Source organism: Stigmatopora nigra, chromosome 5 (assembly GCF_051989575.1).
Source record: "Stigmatopora nigra isolate UIUO_SnigA chromosome 5, RoL_Snig_1.1, whole genome shotgun sequence".
NCBI classification, from domain to species: Eukaryota; Metazoa; Chordata; class Actinopteri; order Syngnathiformes; family Syngnathidae; genus Stigmatopora; species Stigmatopora nigra.
The window spans coordinates 17,128,618-17,149,802 of record NC_135512.1 but is presented as its reverse complement, the minus strand read 5'-3'; the positions used below and the strand labels follow the sequence as shown (position 1 = coordinate 17,149,802).

The 21,185-nt window shown below is 41.4% G+C and overlaps 2 protein-coding genes across 2 annotated transcripts in view; one reads left to right on the top strand and one right to left on the bottom strand.

Annotated features, from left to right (window-relative positions):
- kifap3a (kinesin-associated protein 3a) overlaps positions 1 to 13,810 on the top strand; it is an 86,160-nt gene extending 72,350 nt beyond the window's left edge. Inside the window, exons 18-20 of the mRNA XM_077716305.1 lie at positions 1,911 to 2,097; positions 10,635 to 10,722; positions 12,164 to 13,810. Coding sequence (XP_077572431.1) covers positions 1,911 to 2,097; positions 10,635 to 10,722; positions 12,164 to 12,317 — 429 coding nt within the window. The 3' untranslated portion in view covers positions 12,318 to 13,810. The remainder of the gene's footprint in view (positions 1 to 1,910; positions 2,098 to 10,634; positions 10,723 to 12,163) is intronic.
- Positions 13,811 to 17,115: 3,305 nt separating this feature from the next.
- Positions 17,116 to 19,655, bottom strand: gorab (golgin, rab6-interacting; the record flags this gene model as incomplete). The annotated part of the gene is given in 2 exon segments (XM_077717928.1): positions 17,116 to 17,839; positions 19,587 to 19,655. Coding segments are annotated over 2 exon segments (489 nt in total), but the record flags the coding sequence as incomplete, so codon positions are not given.
- Positions 19,656 to 21,185: the final 1,530 nt, after the last annotated feature.

The following is a 21,185-nucleotide window of genomic DNA, read 5'->3' as shown; positions in this document are numbered from 1 at the left end:
TGAGGCAACGGCACCATCTTGAAGTAAAGTCATCGTATCGCGGTGTCAATTTGCAGTTTTCTAGCATGTCGTGTTTTTATGCGCATAGAAGCCGTACCCTTGATTCAGTCATCATTATTTGTCCGACAAAAGCAGCTTATATGCGAGTATATACAGTAATATAAAAAAATGCTATGTACTGGAGCCACGAAGTGAAGGATTACAGTTGTCATTTTGAATCAAATCAATGCTTTTCATCAGATTTAATAAGGACAGAACAAAAATGACATTTCACCTATTTCATATTTACAGTATCTCACAAAAGTGAACATCAGTGAGTGCACAAATGGTTTTATGTCTTTATGTCTGAGATTGGCTAGCCACCAATTCAGGATGTCCCTACCCTGCTGCATGTAGTCAGCTAGGACAGCATCTCACCCGACCTTTGTGAGATAAATGTTTCAGAAAATGAATGAATGAAAAAAATTGAGTTATATGCCATTTGTGCAATATTTAGAACTGATTAGGCTGTAAATTATTTTTATAATTATTATAGATTCTAAGTAATTGAGTATTCATTCTTTCAGTTTTCTTTCCAGTAATTGTTATTGGTCATTATTGTAAAATTGTTCTTATTTTTTTCATTTTCTGATTAGTAAACATGGAATTAGTACATGAGGTTAAGTTATACTTTGTGATTTTTTTCAAAAATGCAATAAAATGCAATGATTGTTTATTTACCTGATAGAGTGAAAATGCAGTCATTGCAGCAGCACAAGCACAATCAAAATAATGTAAAGTGTTTAAAAATGGGAATATACAGTAATACATGGCCACTTTGTGGATCAAATCTCACAGAGTCACCACATCTAGAAATCATACAAGTACCAATTTTATATAAAATATGCATGTAGATATATGCATTTATGCAAAAAATAAAATTATTTCTAAAGCCATCAATATTGATTAGAAACCCAAAGACATTTTTCAATGAGACGTAATTGCGAATGAGTAGGTTAGGAGAAAGGACGCAAACTTTTGGCAGCTGAGTAAACATAAGTACACATGCACGTAAACATACAACTTATAAAGGTAAAATTAGGTTTAGTTACGTTTTGGGGAATGTTTGATTTTGTAACTTTTTTTTTCGTATCTTAGAACAAAAGTCTGCCATCAAAGCTTTTCGAACCTGAATTTCCTGTATTTCCTATTTTTTCCTACATTCAAGGGTAGAGGTACGACTGTATATTAAAACAAATACCTACAGTTCATAGTCGGGTTCACAGTCTAGTGCTGACATTAGGGTCAAGTCACGGTGTAAGCTTGTTTAATATAATAATAATCGGACATAAGCTTTGTCGTCATCATCAACATCAAATAGCCTGATGATGTTGTTTAACAAGCTAGTCCAGTGCTTCTCAATTATTTTCTGTTAGCCCCCCCCCCCTAGCAAGAAGAAAACTATTCGCGCCCCCCCCCCCCCCCCCACTTCCCACCGTGACTATAAATAAAATCATTTTATAAAATTGTTATAAGTACAACATTTTATCCTTATCAACATTAAAGAAAAGGAAAAAAGAAAGAAATACAGGCAAACTTACAAAGAATAACTTTATTAAATCTTGTTTTAAGTCTGCAACAGAAAAGATTTCAAGTGCATCAATGCCTGAAATAAAAAATAAATGAGAGCGCCACTGCCAGCTACTGTAGTGGATGCGCAATTACACTTTATTCTAGTACGGCCAAATAAAATCCTGTTCCCCGGGGTTACACGCGCCCCCCCAGGTATCACACCACGCCCCCCCAGGGGGGCGCGCCCCACTATTTGAGAAGCACTGAGCTAGTCTCATTTGAGTTGTTCTCTGTGTACCATATATGTACAAAAGCTGTTTTAATTAATGTACTCTTGTTGTTGTTTTTTTAATTTCCAGGAGTATGACGAAGAGTGGGGGAAAAGAATCCAGAATGAAAAGTTCCGTTGGTACAATTGCCAGTGGCTTGAGATGGTGGAGAATCGGCAGATGGATGAGACAGGAGAGTCTCTACTTTATGGAGATGGTGACTCCTTCATTGAAAACAGAGACATTGTAGAAAGACCTGATCTTTTATACAGTGCAGGTACTTGTATTGTTTTTCTTTGAGAAATAATATTCCTGAAAAGGTGGGGAGACAATTATTGCCCAGAATGATAAACGGGACTGGTAAAGATAGTTATTTATCAGGTTAAGACAAACATATGTACTTTTACTTTTCTATAAGCAACCAGTTTTCAGCACAGAAAGAAACTGCAAAATAAAATTAAATAATTAATTAAAATTATCATTTTCAAATAAGTTATTGTTGGGTTTATTCTGTTTTATTATTATAATAGTTATATTAATTCATTTCTTTATTAAATCAATCTCTTTCTTTTCTTTGTATTAATTCATTACTTTGTTAAATCATTCTCTTTCTGTTTTTCAAAAGTCTTGAGGTCACACCAAGTCATCTTTAACCTAGACAGCCTGTTCCAGGATGGTTATACAAACAATCCACCCAATCTGGGTCCTTGAGATTTGGTGGGCCCTTGGTGACAAGGACAGGGCTATTCGGACAATAACAAGAATATTGTTATCGTTATGTAACCGTACACTTCGGGTTTTTCTGTATGTAACGATTATATGATTATGATTATATTATATGATTCTTAGGTCAAGGAGGTTGTATAATTACTCTAATCTAAATGTTGTTAGGTCTAGTCCCTGTTTTTGTTATTAGTAAAATACTTTGATTGTTATTGTAGTCCCAGATGTTGTTTTTACTCATACGTGATGGAATGATCAACAACTCTGTAACTTGTGACCATAAGAATGGGACGAAAACGTCTATTCGAGGAGACGTTCGGAAGTTGTAAGGTGACACTTGCTGACTCTCCCCTTCGGAGGCTTTTACCCATTGTTGTATCCATTTCTATTTAATTAAATGTCAATAATTGAATAAGATGTCTTCCTGCAGTTATTGATAATTACGGACGAAGGTAATTATTAATGAACCTGACAGTTATACTTAAATAGATACCCCTCAAATTTACGGTTGAGGCCAAAATGAGCCCCCAAGAATTTTTCAAAGACACTTTAATAATAAAATGATGAAAAAATTATTTTTAAAAAAGCATAAGTATCTATACATTGACAGACGACCGAAACTATACTTGTAAAGAGTGATTTGAATGTGTAATATATTGATACTATAACGGTGGGCTTAACCATCACCACCTGATGGTCATCACGTATTACCGAGTGACCCGGATGTTGATGGGTTAAAAGGCCTGGCTGGACGTTTGGTCGCCGGACGTTTGGTCGCCGGACGTTTGGTCCCCGGACGTTTGGTCCCCGGGCGTTTGGTCCCCGGGCGTTTGGTCCCCGGACGTTTGGTCCCCATTGGTCCCCGGTCTTTTGGTCGCCAGTCAAATGATGACAGAATCAACAGTAGATGATTAGATATTAAACTCTCTCAACAGTAGATAATTAGATATTAAACTCTCAATAATATAATTTTGAGAGCTGGTTTCAACAGTAGATATTTAGTTATTAAACTCTTGTTGAGAGTTGTTTTCAACAGTACTTACTCTGTCACCATTTGACTGGTGACCAAAAGACCGAGGACCAAACGTCCGGCGACCAAACGTCTGGGCGACCAAACGTCCGGCGACCCAACGTCCGAGTACCGTTAAAAAGAAGCTCAAGTATGCCGATTTAAATTAGAGAAATGCTACAAATGTTCCAGAGTAGGGCACATAGCAAGGATGTGTAAAACAAAATATAGCAAGGACACACACGGTATGCAACTGAAAATATAAGTGAGACAACAGGAAATGTTGATGATGAATTTGTTGGGTCATATCCCTTGAATGCCATGCATCCCGCAAATACAGTGGGAAGTTGCAAGAAGAAAATGAAAGTACAGTTAAAATTAGAAGGAACTCTAAAAATGCAGCTTGACACAGGAGCTGCTGTAACACTTGTTTCTGAAAGAATATATAGGAGGCATCTCTCGCATCGGCCATTAAAAGTAAGTAAAGTGCAGCTGTCGACCTTTTCCGGGGAGAACATTCTTTTGATGGGACAAGTAACTGTTAAGATATGGGAATCAGAGTGGTGATCTACGATGTGGTAATGGTAAGACAAACCTGCCCTCCTTGGCTGTAACTGGCTCAAAATTTTAAAACTAGACTGGGCAAGCATCTTTCAGTTAGACCAGCGCGGGGAGGTGACTATTCAGATGTAGAGGCAGTGTTGCAGAGACAAAGCAGTGTTTTCTGAGGAGCTAGGCGCGATTTGTGATTTTAAGGCTAACATTACAGTAAAACCAAAAAGCAGGAAGGCCAGGCCAGCACTTGATGCACTAAAAAATGCAGTGGTGAATGAGTTGAATCGCCTGGAAAAGGTGGGCATTATCTCAAGGAAAGAACGTAGTCAGTGGGCTGTGCCAATAGTGGTAGTGCCCAAAGCAGACAAGTCAATTCATATGTGCGGGGACTATAAGGTCACAGTTAATCAGACTGTGGAAGAAGGGACCTATCCACTACCAAACGTTGAAGAGCTTTTTGCCACCCTAGTTAGGGGCACTCTTTTCAGCAAATTAGACTTGTCACACGCTTACCAACAGCTGAAGTTGGAAAAAGACTCAAAAGTATTTAACGATAAATACTCACAAAGGACTGTATTTTTACCGTAGACTCCCATTCGGAGTGTCCATGCGCCTTCTATATTTCAGAATATGATGGACCAGATGCTCCAAGGTTTGGAGCACGTAACCTGTTTCTTGGATGACATATTGGTCACAGGGAAAACAAGGGCGGAGCACCTGAGGAATCTGGAGGAGGTACTGAGCCGTCTGGAAAGCTACGGGGTGAGAGTGAAAAGAGCCAAATGTGAATTAATGCGGGGGAAAGTAGAATACCTGGGGCACCTGATAAATAAGGAGGGATTGCAGCCCACTGAGATGAAAATTGCAGCCATCGTTAATGCACCCTGGCCTAAAATGTCACAGAGCTGCGGTCTTTTCTAGGACTATTGAACTATTATGGTCGGTTCATGAAGGATCTGTCGACACTGCTGCAGCCGCTACATCAACTGCTAAGGAAGGAAGTTGAGTGGGAAAGGACAGTTAAATGTGCAGCGGCATTCAAGGATGCAAAGGAACAGTTGGTAAAAAAGTCAGTAGTCGTTCAATATGACACCAAGAAACCCCTGAGACAAGCTAGCATCATATGCATCCCCTTATGGAATAGGGGCAGTCATGTCTCACATAATGGAAGATGGGGGGAGAAACCGATCACGTTTGCGTCACTTACATTGACGGAGGCAGAAAGACAATACAGCCAGATAGAGAATGAGGCTTTGGCCATAATTTTTGGCCTGACCAAACTTCACAAATACTTATATGGCGGCAAGTCCAGTTTAATAACTGACCAAAAGCCACTTCTGGCAATTTTGGGACCAAAGTCGGAAATCCCAACTTTAGCTTCTCTGCGAATGCAGCGTTGGGCGCTGAGACTGATGGCTTATGATTACAATATCGAGTACAGAATGTCGGCGGAAAACGCCAATGCAGATGCCTTATCTAGACTGCCGGGGAAGGAGAAGGATAACACAGCGGAGGAAAACAGCATCTTCTATTTCGCAGTAGTGGATGAGCTTCCCGTGCAGGCTACGGTGATTGCAAAGAGCACTCTCAAGGACACAGTCATGTGCAAAGTACTGGAGTTGACCCAGTCTGGATGGCCAAGTCATAACCAGGACGAGAGACTCAACCCATACTTTTCCCAGAAAAATGAACTGTCTGTGGAACAAGGATGCATATTGTGGGGAATTCCAGTTATCATTCCACCAGCACACCGAGAGCGACTACTGCAGGATCTTCATCTAGGACACCCTGGAGGATGCAGGATTAAGGCCTTGGCCAGGAGCTACTTGTGGTGGCCGCAGCTGGACAGTGACATAGAATATACTGTGCAACAATGTGAGGCCTGTCAGTGTGAGGAAGCTACCCGCAGCAGCACCTCTACACTGCTGGCAGTGGCCGATTAGAGTTTGGCAATGAGTACATATTGACTTTGCCACAAAAGGTCAACACCATTTTTTAGTAGTAGTGGACAGTTATTCCAAATGGCTTGAAGTCATAGCCATGGCAACAACCACCGCAGCCAAAGTGATTGAGGTGTTGCGAAATATCTTTTTGTCTTACGGTCTTCCTGAGGAGATGGTTTCCAACAAAGGTCCTCAATTCACGTCACGGAGTACAAAACATTCCTGCTGAGCAATGGGATAAAACAAACTTTGGTACCGGCTTACCATACCGCTTCCAATGGAGCTGCAGAGCGAGCGGTTCAGACAGTGAAAGCATCATTGCCCAAACAAGTGCTTAATGAAAGGAAACAAAATGTCATCATAACAATGCCGCACCGGCTAGCTAACTTCCTGATAGCATACAGGAGTACACCACACAGTGTTGCGGGATGTGCTCCAGCAGAACTGTTTCTAAAATGTCAAATCAGGACCAGGTTCAGAATACTGCAGCCAGATCTCGCTCGGGTGGTGGAAGCGAAACAACAAAGGCAGAAGACTTACCATGATAAAACCGCCTCCAAGCTGAGACATCTGTCTGAGGGTATCTCAATCCTGATCCGGAATTTCCGTGGAGGAAAGGAGAGGTGGACAAGAGGAATAGTGGAAAAGAGACTCGGACCAGTCACCTACATAGTGTGGAATGGAGTGAGCCGAGGCACAGTCCACATAGACCGCCTGCTGTACAACCAACCATCCAGACCAGAGACATTGCTTAATCCAGATGAGCAGCTGGACGTCACGAACAAATAGCGGTGGTGGTTCATGCAGATGTGGAGAGGAAAGGCACACCTGAAGCAGTAGGTGGTAGCCCGTACTACCGGAAGAGACACCTTTGAAACATATGGAGGCTAAAGAGACACAGGTAACACCTTCACCCGGCTTAGTGACCTGTGACAGAACAGTTACACAAGGACCACCCAGCGGTCAGTTCCCCTGAGGTGTTTGGGGGCAGGTACCCAGTAAGAGTAAGAGCACCTCCGAAGCGACTGAATCTGTGATCGATCAGTTGTGAGGAACGTGGTTCCTGAAATAAAAGATTTCCGGTTCCTACAAAAATGTGAAAAAGAGTTCCTGAGATGGAGATGTCCAAGACGGAAATAGTGGGTCTAATGGTGGTGTTAGCAGTAATAATGTTGGTACAATTTTTGAAGTAAGTGTTAATTCTTAAGGGGGACTTCATAGTTTAAGGGGGAGGAGTGTAATATATTGTTTCTATAATGGTGGGCTTAACCATCGCCACCTGATAGTCATCACGTATTACCGAGTGACCCGGATGTTGACGGGTTAAAAGGCTGTCTGTGAGTGTCAATAAAGCAGCCTACAGCACGCATGCAAGTTGGCTCCGTCGTCTATACTGCAAAGTTATTACAGAATGATGCAGAGCCGTTGCAAACATGAATGCGGAGTGAATTCTATATTGTAGTGGCACCAGTGAAGAAAGTTGTGTGACCCCAGTTTGGTGTCAGGGATGGGTAGATGAGCATTGGACGATCAAAGGCTGCAAGGATGGGTGTAGGGGTGGGGCATGTCTGTGAGGTAACAGAGGAGGACTTGGTGGATGGCTTCATGTGTGAGTCGGTGGAGATTAATGTTGATGCAGTTTTGGACAGAGGTCCAAGGGAGATTTTAAAGGGCAGGAGTGTGATGTTTTACAAGAGGGGCCAAGGATTAGCAAAAGAGAAGCGTAATTTTGAATGTATTATAATTTTGTGATGGGGTTTGGGGGCTATTCCATGGAGAATGCTATTGGTGTAATTACGGAGAAATGTAATGATACATGGATTAGGATTTGATTAGCAGTTAAACAGTGGGGGCCCAGACAAGATATGTCTTTGAGGTGAAAAAAGGCTGTTTTGGTGGGATGTATGATGGATGTGGTGCTCCCAAGAGATGTTTTGGCCAAAGATGATACCAAGGTTGCAGTGAGGGGGAGGGTGAAAGAGTTGTAATAATAAGATATGTCTTTCATTGTTTAAATGATGTATTATTGACACATCTGAATTGTCATAGTTGACTATTAGGGAAAAAAGGCCTGTATTAAGGAACTACATCTAAGTGTTGGAAGTGTAGTTAACACTGTAAACACTGCACGTGTTAATAAATTGACATCGTACTCTCAGCTCCCTGATTACTAATCCTGGGACTGCCAGTTTAATTTACCGTATTTTTCGTGACTATATGGCGTACCGCATTTAAAGGCGCATTCTCGGTAACAAGTGCTATTTCTGTATTTGATACACACACAAGGCACACTGCACTAATGCATGCAGCCAGGCATGGCAAAACATACACCAGCTTAAACATACGGACACACGGTAAAAACATGTTTTTTAAAAGGCAACGGAAGCAAAACAATTTAGCCATTTTAAAATGTACTCACGTTTTTTTAATCAATCATCACCCACAAATCCATCAAAGTCCCCATTTTCTGTGGACAAATGGAACAATTGTGCAAATGATTCATCAAAAACGCCGGGTTCCCTTTCTTCATGTTCATGGTCACTCACATTGCAAAGTGGCTCCATATAAATGATGCCGGCTTTAGCAAAAGCTCGAAAAACAGTGAAATGAAAATCAGACATAGGCATTGTCGTCATCATTGACTTGACAAAAAGCCTAGTAGTCATCATACCCTCAGCAGCGTATGACGAAATTGTATAGTGCTTCTCCACAAGTTCGTCTTCCCAGGCCAGACACATTTACTGGAGAGCAGTGAGCCGCTGCACCCGTGCGCGCCGCCATCTTGCAAATGATTGGAAAAATAGTGAATAGCAAGTCTGATATTTTATAAGGAGTTTTGTGTAATATTGTTTGACCCACCAAGGGGAAAAAAAGATATAACACCATACATCTATTGCCAACACAAAGTTAAATTTGAGGATAACAATAAAACTTAAAAACTTACCGTGTGTCTTGACCACACAGCTGAACAATAGAACGTCAATTAAGCCCCACGAGATCTCGCGATGACGTTTAATTTGACGTCACGACTTAACCGCTGATTGGTCCTTGCGGGGGGATTAATTTGCACTTCCCGCCCCGGCTGCATCCTTTATAAACCAAACAATCTCTCTTCCAAACACCCTTATTCAGATACAAATTATATTATCTAGTCAGGTTAGCAGGCACGTTAGTCCAAGCGGCCACAATCCATTCGCAAATAGTGGCGTAACTAGCTCGGCGCCGCCTCCCAATGTTCTTAATGCTGTGTTTGCCACCTGTCAATCATTGTTCCCATGCCGCTCGCAACTTAGCTTTGAATGCCCATTTGATGCCGATGTCCAGCGGTTGGGGTTGTTTAGTTAAGCTTCCGGAAATGACGGCAAGCCCAGAGTTTATTTTATGACTTGGTTTTCACCACTCCAGTTGGCCTTCCAAGTCGGGCCACCTCGCCTTGTTTCCACGGAAACTCAGCTTTTTCTTCTTGACTTGGCGAAACTCGTTCTCTTGCTTCCTCCATTTGCGAAACATGGATTCATTGATGTTAAATTACTTCGCGGCTGCTCTTTTTCCATGTTCCCCGCATAATTGATGGATTGAAGTTTGAACTGAACTTTGTAAGCATGTCTCTTTGTATTATACTCACGCTATATACTGGTTCCTGTTAGGGGCGTGCCTTTAGCGTCTTCTTACACACACACCCTCCGCATGCATGACCCCACCAACGTCCACCTTTTCTCTATATAACAAGCATGTCGGCCAGAAGTGCTCTCAGTCAGGCTTTGGAACTCGGCGCATACACACGGCGCTCTGCATTATAAGGCGCCATGTCGATTCTAGTCTAGTCGAAAATTTAAGACTTTTTAGTGCGCCTTACAGTCATGAAAATACGGTACATGCACATAGTCATGCATGAACCAATTCTGATGTGTTCGCTATGCTGGAGAGTGCTAGATAACCTGGTGCAGGGACCACGAGGGGGCTTGTGTACCATCCTTGCCATCGAAGGGGCTGAGCGAGCGCAACATATCATGCAACCAGCAGCTCTGGCAAAAGGGACACCACCAGGCCACCCAGGGGATTCCCCATCCGCACCCCCATAACCAGCCCTCAGAATGAAGACGAGAAAACTATCACGCCACCAACATCCCTAAAACCGTAATGGGATTGTGTGTGTTCAGTGTATGCTTTAAAAAATATGAAAGTCCCACCGAGAGGCAGTGGGACAGCAACAAGGAACTTCCACCCTCATCAACCATTACAAATTATTACAAATTGGAATTACAAATTGGCAAGTGGTCGTGCGTTATCTTAATGTGGGGACATTTGTGTGCATAATTTTCGGAATATTTTGAAGGAAAGACAAAAGCAAACAACCCTCGATAGGTTGCATCTGAAAGACAGGGTAGAGGTGGTGCAAATAGAGACAAACCGGGAAAAGAAATTTAAAATGAAATTAGAATTAAATTTAGTGTAAGGTTAGATTAAATTTATTTTTGAGTGTGTATGCATCATAATCCAAGTTAATAAAGAAGTCAATGCAATCTAATGTGTTTCTCATGTTCTATTAGTATTTTAATCTCTCTTTTTGAATTTCATCTACAGATGGGATTATCTCAACAGATGGTGCGATCAGTCCAGAGTTCTACGCTAATTTTAAGAATGGAGAACTGGGCCAATCGTTTTTGGGAAGGTATTGGACACTCCTGAGAGTAATTTTGCCTTTTTGGTGTCTGTATTCTCACCCTGTTCCTACTCTGACAGTACAATTTCCCAAGTACAGGATGAATAAAGTTATCTAATCTAATCTAATTGTGTTGGATGCACTTTTAAAAATAAACTATTTATATTGAAGGTTCTACACCAGGGGTGGTAAACAAGTAAAACATTTAAACTGTGAGTCCTCTTTGGGTTTGGATGGCTTTATAGAGAAGAATTTCTAATATGCACAAATGTCGAGGAAATAGCCAAAGTGCTTTGGATGGTCTTAGCAAGTAAAGTAAAATGGAGGCAGAAATTGTGCAGGATTCCCAAAATGGATGACTAAGGACAAAATTAACATCAGTGTTTTGTAGAAATGAATTGTCATCATCAGAGGCTGCCTTTGAGAACATCATCTCTCCGCAACTCTCTCGTGTAAATGTCTCTACGAGCACTGGGTGGAGCGTTGTTTTTTTGTTTTTGTTTTTTTCCCCGCTAGTCAGTGCAAAATGGTAAACACGTGTCGGAGGTTGCTCGCCAATACGAGAGCAGTATACTATTTCCCGTTGGTAAGCGGTCATACATTATCCTATTGTGAGGACATCTGTGTGCATCATTTTCGGAACATTTTGAAGGGAAGACAAAAGCAAACAATCCTTGATAGGTTCCTTTTAAAAACTGCATCTGAGAGTCCGAGTGGAGGAGAAAAAAGGTATAAAAAGTTTAAATAAAATTAGAATTAAATTTAGTGTAAGGTAAGATTAAACCTATTTTTGAGTGTGTCGGTATCGTAATCCAAGTTAATTTAAATTTGTTAGTTATGTTACGAGCGCGTTGCCATGCAAAATGTCTCTCGCTCTCTTTCCCTCTCTGCTTCTCTCTCACCTCTGCAAAATCCATCTAGTTTTAATACTATTAAACATCATAACCTCTAGTTTGTTACTCTGTTAATAGATGGCAAATTAGAACAAATAAAATGTTTTTTTCATTCCAATATCCTGCATTTTTCAGAGGTTTTGAAACAAATTAATGTGTTTTAGTTCATATCTATGGGAATTTTTGATTTGACGAGCTCAGTCCGGGAACGTGTTAAGCTCATATTTCAAGGTACCTCTGTAATTAAATTCCAACTAATGTTGTTGAGTTCCCATCCTAGTTGAAACTAAACATCAACATTTTGGTAGTTTAAACCTGCCATGTTTCAGGAATACCTTGGAGGTATGGAGGTGTGCCCATACCTTTCTGCCAATAGTATTTCATACTGCCCCACTTGGTAGGGTGCAGTCCAAACTATGTTGCATATGAACCCTAAAATTGCATTGGTTATATTTTTAAAGTAAATATCTTACAAAGTATTGATGAAAAATACAAATGGTAAATGCAAATTAAATTATTTTTAAAACATTCTTTTTTTATTCTTTTATTTCTACCAGTGTCCCAGACGAGTTTTCCACCGCAGGTCACGGTCCAACCGATCGTCCGGTCAGCGCTTATGGCTTTCGACCAGATGAACAGCTTTTTAACTACACCAGCTCTTCACACTTGACATGGAATCTTGTTAACACAAATACTGATCCAGCAATATAGATTAGGTCTGAGAATTTTTTAAGAGGTCAAAAGAAATTCAACTGCCAGACAAATGACTGCTTTCGCCCACTAAACTCTTTCAAGCAATTTGAGTACATCAGTTATGGCCTCATAGATGGAGATTTTGCAGCCTTATTTGAATAACCAATGGAATAGCTTGATGTACACACCAAACTTTCACTTTATTACAACGAAACATATTCACTATAATTACTGTCTGTGTGCCGCTTGGAGTAATTTTCTTTTGTCATTTGAATATCAACAGTTATGTTTAAAACCCTCTGTCTATTTTGATGTTTATGTGAATGTAATTATGGAAACATATTTAAATTTTAATCAAATTCACAAAAGAACCCACTGCTTTCTGGTAGTCTATAACTGCCAATAGTATTAACAAAAAGCAACACCAAGAAAATTGTTGCATTCAGTTCAGTATTGCAACACCCTGTAATATTACAAGTTCTCTTCTGCAAGTTTATTCAACAATTTATTTGCGTGATAAGTATTTTAACACCTGTGAAAACCAATGCTAATATTTGGTACTGTAGCCTTTGTTTGCAATTTCAGAGGTCAAATGTTTCCTATACTTTTTCAACAGGTTTGCACACATTGCAGAGTGGATTTTTGCCTGCTCCTCCAGATAGAATTTCTATAGCTCAGTCAGATTTCTGGGATGTTGCCAAGAAACAAAAAATGAGCTCTCTCCAAAGATATTCTATTTAGGTTCTGTTTAGCTTTGGAGACTGGCTAGGCCACACCAGCACCTTGCTTCTTACGGAGCCACTCTGGTTTTCCTGGCTGCGTACTTCCGGTCATTGTCATGGATGAGACATATCCACGATCCTTCTTAAATGCTCACAATACACCACCCTGGTCATCCTCTCCTTAACAAAATGCAGTTGTTGTGTTTAAAAACACCTCTAAAGCATGACGCTACCTCCTCCATGCTTCACAGCAGGGGTGGTCTTCATAAAATACAGTTAGTGGAAATATGACAATATATACAAAGTTTTTTTGTTCTCATCTGACAATAAACTTTCTCCCATAACTCCTCTGTGTCATCCAAATGGTCATTGACCAACCTGAGACAGGTGTTGACCTACTGTTATTAAGAGGGGAACCTTTCCTGCTGTGCATGATTTCAAACCATAATGTCTTATTGTATTGCCAACCTTTACTTTGTCCGTCCAAACTCTTTTCATGTCATTGACCAAGTTCTCTCGTGTAGTTCTGGGGTTGATTCCTGACCTTTGGATCATTGAGGCCCCTGAGGTGGTATCTTGCATGGAGCTCCACTCTGATCAAGATTGACTGTCATGTAGCTTTGATTTTTGATATCAAGTGGAAATAGAGGATGAATATCCTTAAAGTACATTTACATGTTGACAATACATTTTTGTGAATTTAAACTTTTTTTTATCATGTTAAATTGAACTGAACTATTGTAGAAAGTGGAAACATTTGAAGCCTATTTAAAATGCTTTAAAGTTTAATGAGTGGACTGTTATAAATCCGATTTTTTTTCATTATTGTGATTGGTGTTGTAGGCTATCTTCATTTGATTTTTTTTGCCTTTTTTCTTTAACTCTTCTTTTGAACTTTACTGACTTTAGGTTCATTTTGCTTTTGGTAACACCTTTGCAAAGCTAATTCAATTATTCAAGTAGGGATGCACAGAGGGAGGAATGGTGTCGTTGTTCCTGACCTTCGAGAGAGGCAGAGGAGGATCCCGAACTAAACAAGAATTTAGTTAACACTTTTATGTATATCCAAAATGATTTGATATGTAACCTGACATTTCATTTCTGAAATTAACTACCAATTGTTTTTATCTTTTGATGTTGAAGTGGATAATGGGTAGAAATCTCTCGTCCCATCTCATTTTATGAAGCAATTATCATAATAGAACACCAGCTAGTAGACTTCCTTTTGACTGATCAGGAATTTAGATTTTCACAAACTATAGTGATGTAATAAGTAAGAATATTGTGATTTGTGATTATTGGTGTATTAAGACAATTCAAATTGAGAAAAGCTAATTTTATTAAAGTGTGCAGACACATCAATCACAAAATTTTAATTGTGTCTTCATTATGATAAATGATACAAAAGAGAAATGAATGAATGAATGTTGTTTGTCGCAGATCTGAAAATACAACTTCTGTGGCAGGTTAAGAAAGAGTGAGATCAATTTAATAGGAAATAGGTTTATTACCGGACTGCAGGATGAGCATTTTGAAGTGATTTTCCACTTTAGGCCCAAAGTTCAGTGATGCAGTTCAAATCACATCAAATAAAAAGCCTTTATTGTCTTCATACACAGCTGCGTATAACAAATTTGGTGGTGCTACTCCACAAAGTGCGTTTTCCCAGTAAAAGAACATAAATAAGTAATGTAAAAATATAGTCACATCCTGTTTAGGTAAATTCTAGAATATTGCACATTGTTATTGCACACCCTGAAGTTATTGCACAGAAGGGATTGTGTGTCATGCTAACGCAAGTTGAGTCCTGATGGCAGCTGGAACATGTTGTGACCAGGGTGGTATGGGTTACCGACAATGTTCTTGATGAGGTAGCGAGGAATAGCAATGTCTTCCAGTGAGGGCAGAGAGAAGCCAATGATCTTTTGGGCGGTGTTGATCACTCTGCGTGGCCCTTCTGTCTGCTGCCGTGCTTACAGCGTACCACACTGTAATGCAGTATGCCAGGATGCTCTCCACTGAGTCGTTTCTGGGCCTTCCTCACCACTTTCGTGGTGTTGGTAGAGCAGGGGAGCTTGTCCGTGACGTGGACCCCCAGGAATTTGAAGGACTGGACCCTGTCTACGCATACTGCATTTATGAGGAGTGGGGTCAGATCTGTGCTGTGTTTGCGAACATCCTGGATTATTTCTTTAGTTTTCGTGGTGTTTAGTGTGAGACTGTTCACCAAACACCACAAAGACAGTTTGTTGACCTCATCTCTGTAAGCAGACTCATTCCCCAGTGAGAGGAGTCCGAGCACAGTTGTCATCGCCAAATTTGTTGATGAAGTTAGTGGTGGGTCAGTATGCGGTCGTATGTGTACAGGGAGTATAGAAGAGGGCTCAGTACACAGCCTTGAGGGGAGCTAGTGCTGAGTAATAGAGGAAGAGAGGTGGGGACCAAACGCTAGACTGTGGACACTGACACCTGTGTCCCAGCGGCTTGTAATTCTTGGCAGATCTGCTTTTTGGTGATTCTCGGTTTAATCTTCACCCTCCTGACCTATTTACTCAGCAGCAAGTGATAGCTTGCGTTTTGTTCCTGATTGTGGCAGTGACAAAACAGTGTCATGCACTTTATACTTACAAACAATTGTTTGCACTGTTGATCTTGGGACCTGCAGCTGCTTTGAAATGGCTCAAGTGACTTTCCTGACTTGTTCAAGTCAATCATTTGCTTTTCATATCCATGCTGAGCTCTTATGACTTTCCCATTGTGGGCATTTGCATCCAATGAGCCCTATTTAAATGAGTCATAGAAGTCACCAGCTGTAGTCACTCATAATCACTCACAAGTTAAGAGACCATGCTGATGCTCATTTCACTGACACAACTTTTTAAGTCACCAAAATTGCTATTTCGTGTTCCTGTATGTTTATTTTTGACTCAGCAGATTTGATCACTTTTTCTGTGAACCCATAATAAAGCCATACAAGAACCAAACTCCATTCAATGTTTTTGTGACAAAGTATCTGTTCCAAACACTATCAGAGAAAAATCAAAGTTGTAGAAATAACTGGAAACTCAAGAGAGCCATGACATTGTTCTTCACAAGTGTATGTAAACTTTTGACCACAACTGTAGTGTTCCCATGTTGCTCCAGCTGGTTCAGTGCTGTGTTTAAAGCTACGGCGATGGCGTCCACAGAGAACCTTTTTGCTCTGTAAGCAAACTGGTGAGATTTAACTGAGGGCTGGAAAACAAAACACCAAATTGGTGAGCAAAGAGCCGCTGCACCCATGCAAGCCCCCCTCTTCTGTGCAATATTTTAGAATGCACTTAGCCGGGATGTGACTTTTTACACTTTTATATTACTATTCATGTTTTTTTTTTTTTTACTGGGAAAACTTGAAAAGCTTGGAGTAGGACCACCAATTTTGTTATACGCAGCTGTGTATGATGAAAATAAAGGCTGTTGAATTTGAATTAAATTTGAAGTTCAATCTTGGATCTTATGATTTTAATGAGAACTGTGTGAAAATTACTGGGAATACTGGTGCTAAAAGTATGTTACACATGGTTACAGAGTAAATTTTTGCTTGTAAACTAAACCATTTGGCCCAGGAGGGGGACTTTAAATTCTGGTTGACAGGGGTAACCTAATATGTATTGGTCTTCAGTGGATAAAATGGGGGACATTTTGGTAGTTGTAACGAGCCACTCAGCGCTCCGCAAACATCTTGTTTTGCGGCGACCTTGTCGAAAATGAAAGCATTTAATTATGTACGTACGATATGAATAAGCTACAAAATACCAGCCAGGCAGAACAATCCAGCGACCTGGGTCGGAACTCCTCACAAACCAATTCCGGTCCGCTGACCGCACATTTGACACCCCTTGTGTAGACCATCAAAGAAGTGGGCTGGGAACTGCTCCCTCATCCTCCCTTACAGCTCTTTTAGACTTTGACCAGTTTGGTCCCTTGAGGGAATTCATGAGAGGCAGTTTGAAAGTGACAGTCAAAAGTGACTGGCTTACACATCCGTCCAAAAATGTTAACACTGAAGGAAGTGTGTGCTAGGAGACTGTGTTGAAGAAAAAAAGCTATATATATTAGAAGTCTCCACACCAAAAAGCAAATCACTTTATTTATTGAATGAGTCTCTGATTACTGCATTATTTCAGCATATTATTAACATTGTTAAAAAATTACATTTATCCATGGCAGCCGAAGATTTGAACCTGTTCATTCATTTTCTATACTGCTTATCCTCACGACGGCAATGATTATGGTGGAGCCTAGCCCAAGTGATTAGAGACAGATATGTATTTAAATACTGTGAATCAATCCCTTTTTAGGACGTGTAGTCTTTATAACCCTTTTTTGAGGCATGGACAAAGTCGTACAATCAATTCATCATTTCATATTCGGTAACTCTTTTGCTGATTTACAATCTTGCTTATGTTCTTTTTCATTCCTGATTTCTTGTTTGAGCGGGATACCATCGTAATTCTTCTGACTTCCATTTTCTGTGGGCATCCATTGCACTGTTCGCTCATGACTCTCCATTACACCATAATGTTCTTTCATATCTTGCAATTCTACGTTTTCCACAGTGTGTTGTTCAACCTTCAGAATTTCTAGGTCCTTGTCAGTGACACAAAGCTGCAATTGTTGCATCAGTTCTTCAAGCTTGATGGATTTGTGTAGCTCATTTTGCTGTATAATAGCATAAAGGTGCTCCGTCAGTTGCTCCTTTAAGTCTGTTTTCTTGTGTAAGTCTAACTTTGCCTTAACATACTCTGTCTCTGCTTTGTCGTACCGCTTTCTGCAATTAAAAAAAGGTTTAAAAAATGTGAGTTAAACTATATACACAAAATAGTTTGTTAAAGCATGTCTCAGGTAATCATCTCGTGAAGAAAAAAAAGAAAAAAAGGCATCCAATAATGATCTATCTATCTATATCTATGATCTATCTATCTATATCTATGATCTATCTATCTATATCTATGTTCTATCTATCTATATCTATGATCTATCTATCTATATCTATGATCTATCTATCTATATCTATCTATATCTATGATCTATCTATCTATATCTATCTATATCTATGATCTATCTATCTATATCTATGTTCTATCTATCTATATCTATCTATATCTATGATCTATCTATCTATATCTATCTATATCTATTTATACATATATAGATAAATAGAGATATAGATATATAGATAGATATCTCTCTCTCTCTCTCTCTCTCTCTCTCTCTCTCTATCTACCTCTCTCTCTACCTCTCTCTCTCTCTGCCTCTCTCTCTCTCTCTCTCTCTCTCTCTCTCTCTCTCTCTACCTCTCTCTCTCTCTACCTCTCTTTCTCTCTACCTCTCTCTCTCTACCTCTCTCTCTCTACCTCTCTCTCTCTACCTCTCTCTCTCTCTCTACCTCTCTACCTCTCTCTCTACCTCTCTCTCTCTCTACCTCTCTCTCTCTCTACCTCTCTCTCTCTCTACCTCTCTCTCTCTCTACCTCTCTCTCTCTCTACCTCTCTCTCTCTCTACCTCTCTCTCTCTCTACCTCTCTCTCTCTACCTCTCTCTCTCTCTACCTCTCTCTCTCTCTACCTCTCTCTCTCTACCTCTCTCTCTCTACCTCTCTCTCTCTACCTCTCTCTCTCTCTACCTCTCTCCTCTACCTCTCTCTCTCTACCTCTCTCTCTCTCTCTCTCTCTCTCTACCTCTCTCTCTCTCTACCTCTCTCTCTCTCTACCTCTCTCTCTCTCTACCTCTCTCTCTCTCTACCTCTCTCTCTCTCTACCTCTCTCTCTCTCTACCTCTCTCTCTCTCTACCTCTCTCTCTCTCTCTCTCTCTCTACCTCTCTCTCTACCTCTCTCTACCTCTCTCTCTCTCACCTCTCTCTCTCTCTAACCTCTCTCTCTCTCTACCTCTCTCTCTCTACCTCTCTCTCTCTCTACCTCTCTACCTCTCTCTCTCTCTACCTCTCTACCTCTCTCTCTCTCTACCTCTCTCTCTCTCTACCTCTCTCTCTCTCTACCTCTCTCTCTCTCCTCTCTCTCTCTACCTCTCTCTCTCTCTACCTCTCTCTCTCTACCTCTCTCTCTCTACCTCTCTCTCTCTCTACCTCTCTCTCTACCTCTCTCTCTCTCTACCTCTCTCTCTCTCTACCTCTCTCTCTACCTCTCTCTCTCTACCTCTCTCTCTCTACTCTCTCTCTCTACCTCTCTCTCTCTACCTCTCTCTCTCTACCTCTCTCTCTCTACCTCTCTCTCTCTACCTCTCTCTCTCTACCTCTCTCTCTACCTCTCTCTCTCTACCTCTCTCTCTACCTCTCTCTCTCTCTACCTCTCTCTCTCTACCTCTCTCTCTCCCTCTCTCTCTCTACCTCTCTCTCTCTACCCTCTCTCTCTCTCTCTCTCTCTACCTCTCTCCTCTCTCTAACCCCTCTCTCTCTCTCTCTACCCTCTCTCTCTCTACCTCTCTCTCTCTACCTCTCTCTACCTCTCTCTCTCTACCCTCTCTCTCTCTCTACCTCTCTCTCTCTACCTCTCTCTCTACCTCTCTCTCTCTCTACCTCTCTCTCTCTACCTCTCTCTCTCTCTACCTCTCTCTCTCTCTACCTCTCTCTCTTTCTTACCTCTCTCTCTCTCTCTCTACCTCTCTCTCTCTCTACCTCTCTCTCTCTTACCTCTCTCTCTCTCTACCTCTCTCTCTCTCTACCTCTCTCTCTCTCTTTACCTCTCTCTCTCTCACCTCTCTCTCTCTACCTCTCTCTCTCTCTACCTCTCTCTCTCTACCTCTCTCTCTCTACCTCTCTCTCTACATCTCTCTCTCTACCTCTCTCTCTACTCTCTCTCTCTCTCTCTCTACCTCTCTCTCCTCTCTCTCTCTACCTCTCTCTCTACCTCTCTCTCTACCTCTCTCTCTCTACCTCTCTCTCTCTACCTCTCTCTCTACCTCTCTCTCTACCTCTCTCTCTACCTCTCTCTCTACCTCTCTCTCTACCTCTCTCTCTACGCTCTCTCTCTACCTCTCTCTCTACCTCTCTCTCTACCTCTCTCTACCTCTCTTCTCCTACCTCTCTTTCTACCTCTCTTTCTACTCTCTCTACCTCTCTCTCTCTCTACCTCTCTCTCTCTCTACCTCTCTCTCTCTCTACCTCTCTCTCTCTCTACTCTCTCTCTCTCTACCTCTCTCTCTCTCTACCTCTCTCTCTCTACTCTCTCTCTCTACCTCTCTCTCTCTCTCTCTCTCTCTCTCTCTCTCTCTCTCTACCTCTCTCTCTCTCTCTCTACCTCTCTCTCTCTCTCTCTACCTCTCTCTCTCTCTCTCTACCTCTCTCTCTCTCTACCTCTCTCTCTCTCTCTCTACATCTCTCTCTCTCTCTCTACATCTCTCTCTCTCTCTCTACATCTCTCTCTCTCTCTCTACCTCTCTCTCTACATCTCTCTCTCTACATCTCTCTCTCTACCTCTCTCTCTCTCATCTCTATAGAGGTGTAGAGAGAGAGAGAGAGAGAGGTGTAGAGAGAGAGAGAGAGAGAGGTGTAGAGAGGAGAGAGAGAGAGAGTGTGTAGAGAGAGAGAGAGAGAGGAGGTGTAGAGAGAGAGAGAGAGAGAGACAGGTGTAGAGAGAGAGAGAGAGAGAGACAGGTGTAGAGAGAGAGGAGAGAGAGAGAGACAGGTGTAGAGAGAGAGAGAGAGAGAGAGACAGGTGTAGAGAGAGAGAGAGAGAGAGAGACAGGTGTAGAGAGAGAGAGAGAGAGAGAGACAGGTGTAGAGAGAGAGAGAGAGAGAGAGACAGGTGTAGAGAGAGAGAGAGAGAGAGAGAGACAGGTGTAGAGAGAGAGAGAGAGAGAGAGAGACGAGAGAGAGCAGGAGTAGAGAGAGAGAGAGAGGAGGGGAGAGAGACAGGTGTAGAGAGAGGAGAGAGAGAGAAGACAGTGTAGAGAGAGAGAGAGAGAGAGACAGGTGTAGAGAGAGAGAGAGAGAGAGAAGAGAGAGACAGGTGTAGAGAGAGAGAGAGAGAGAGAGAGACAGGTGTAGAGAGAGAGAGAGAGAGAGAGACAGGTGTAGAGAGAGAGAGAGAGAGAGAGGACAGGTGTAGAGAGAGAGAGAGAGAGACAGGTGTAGAGGGAGGAGAGAGAGAGAGAGAGAGAGAGACCA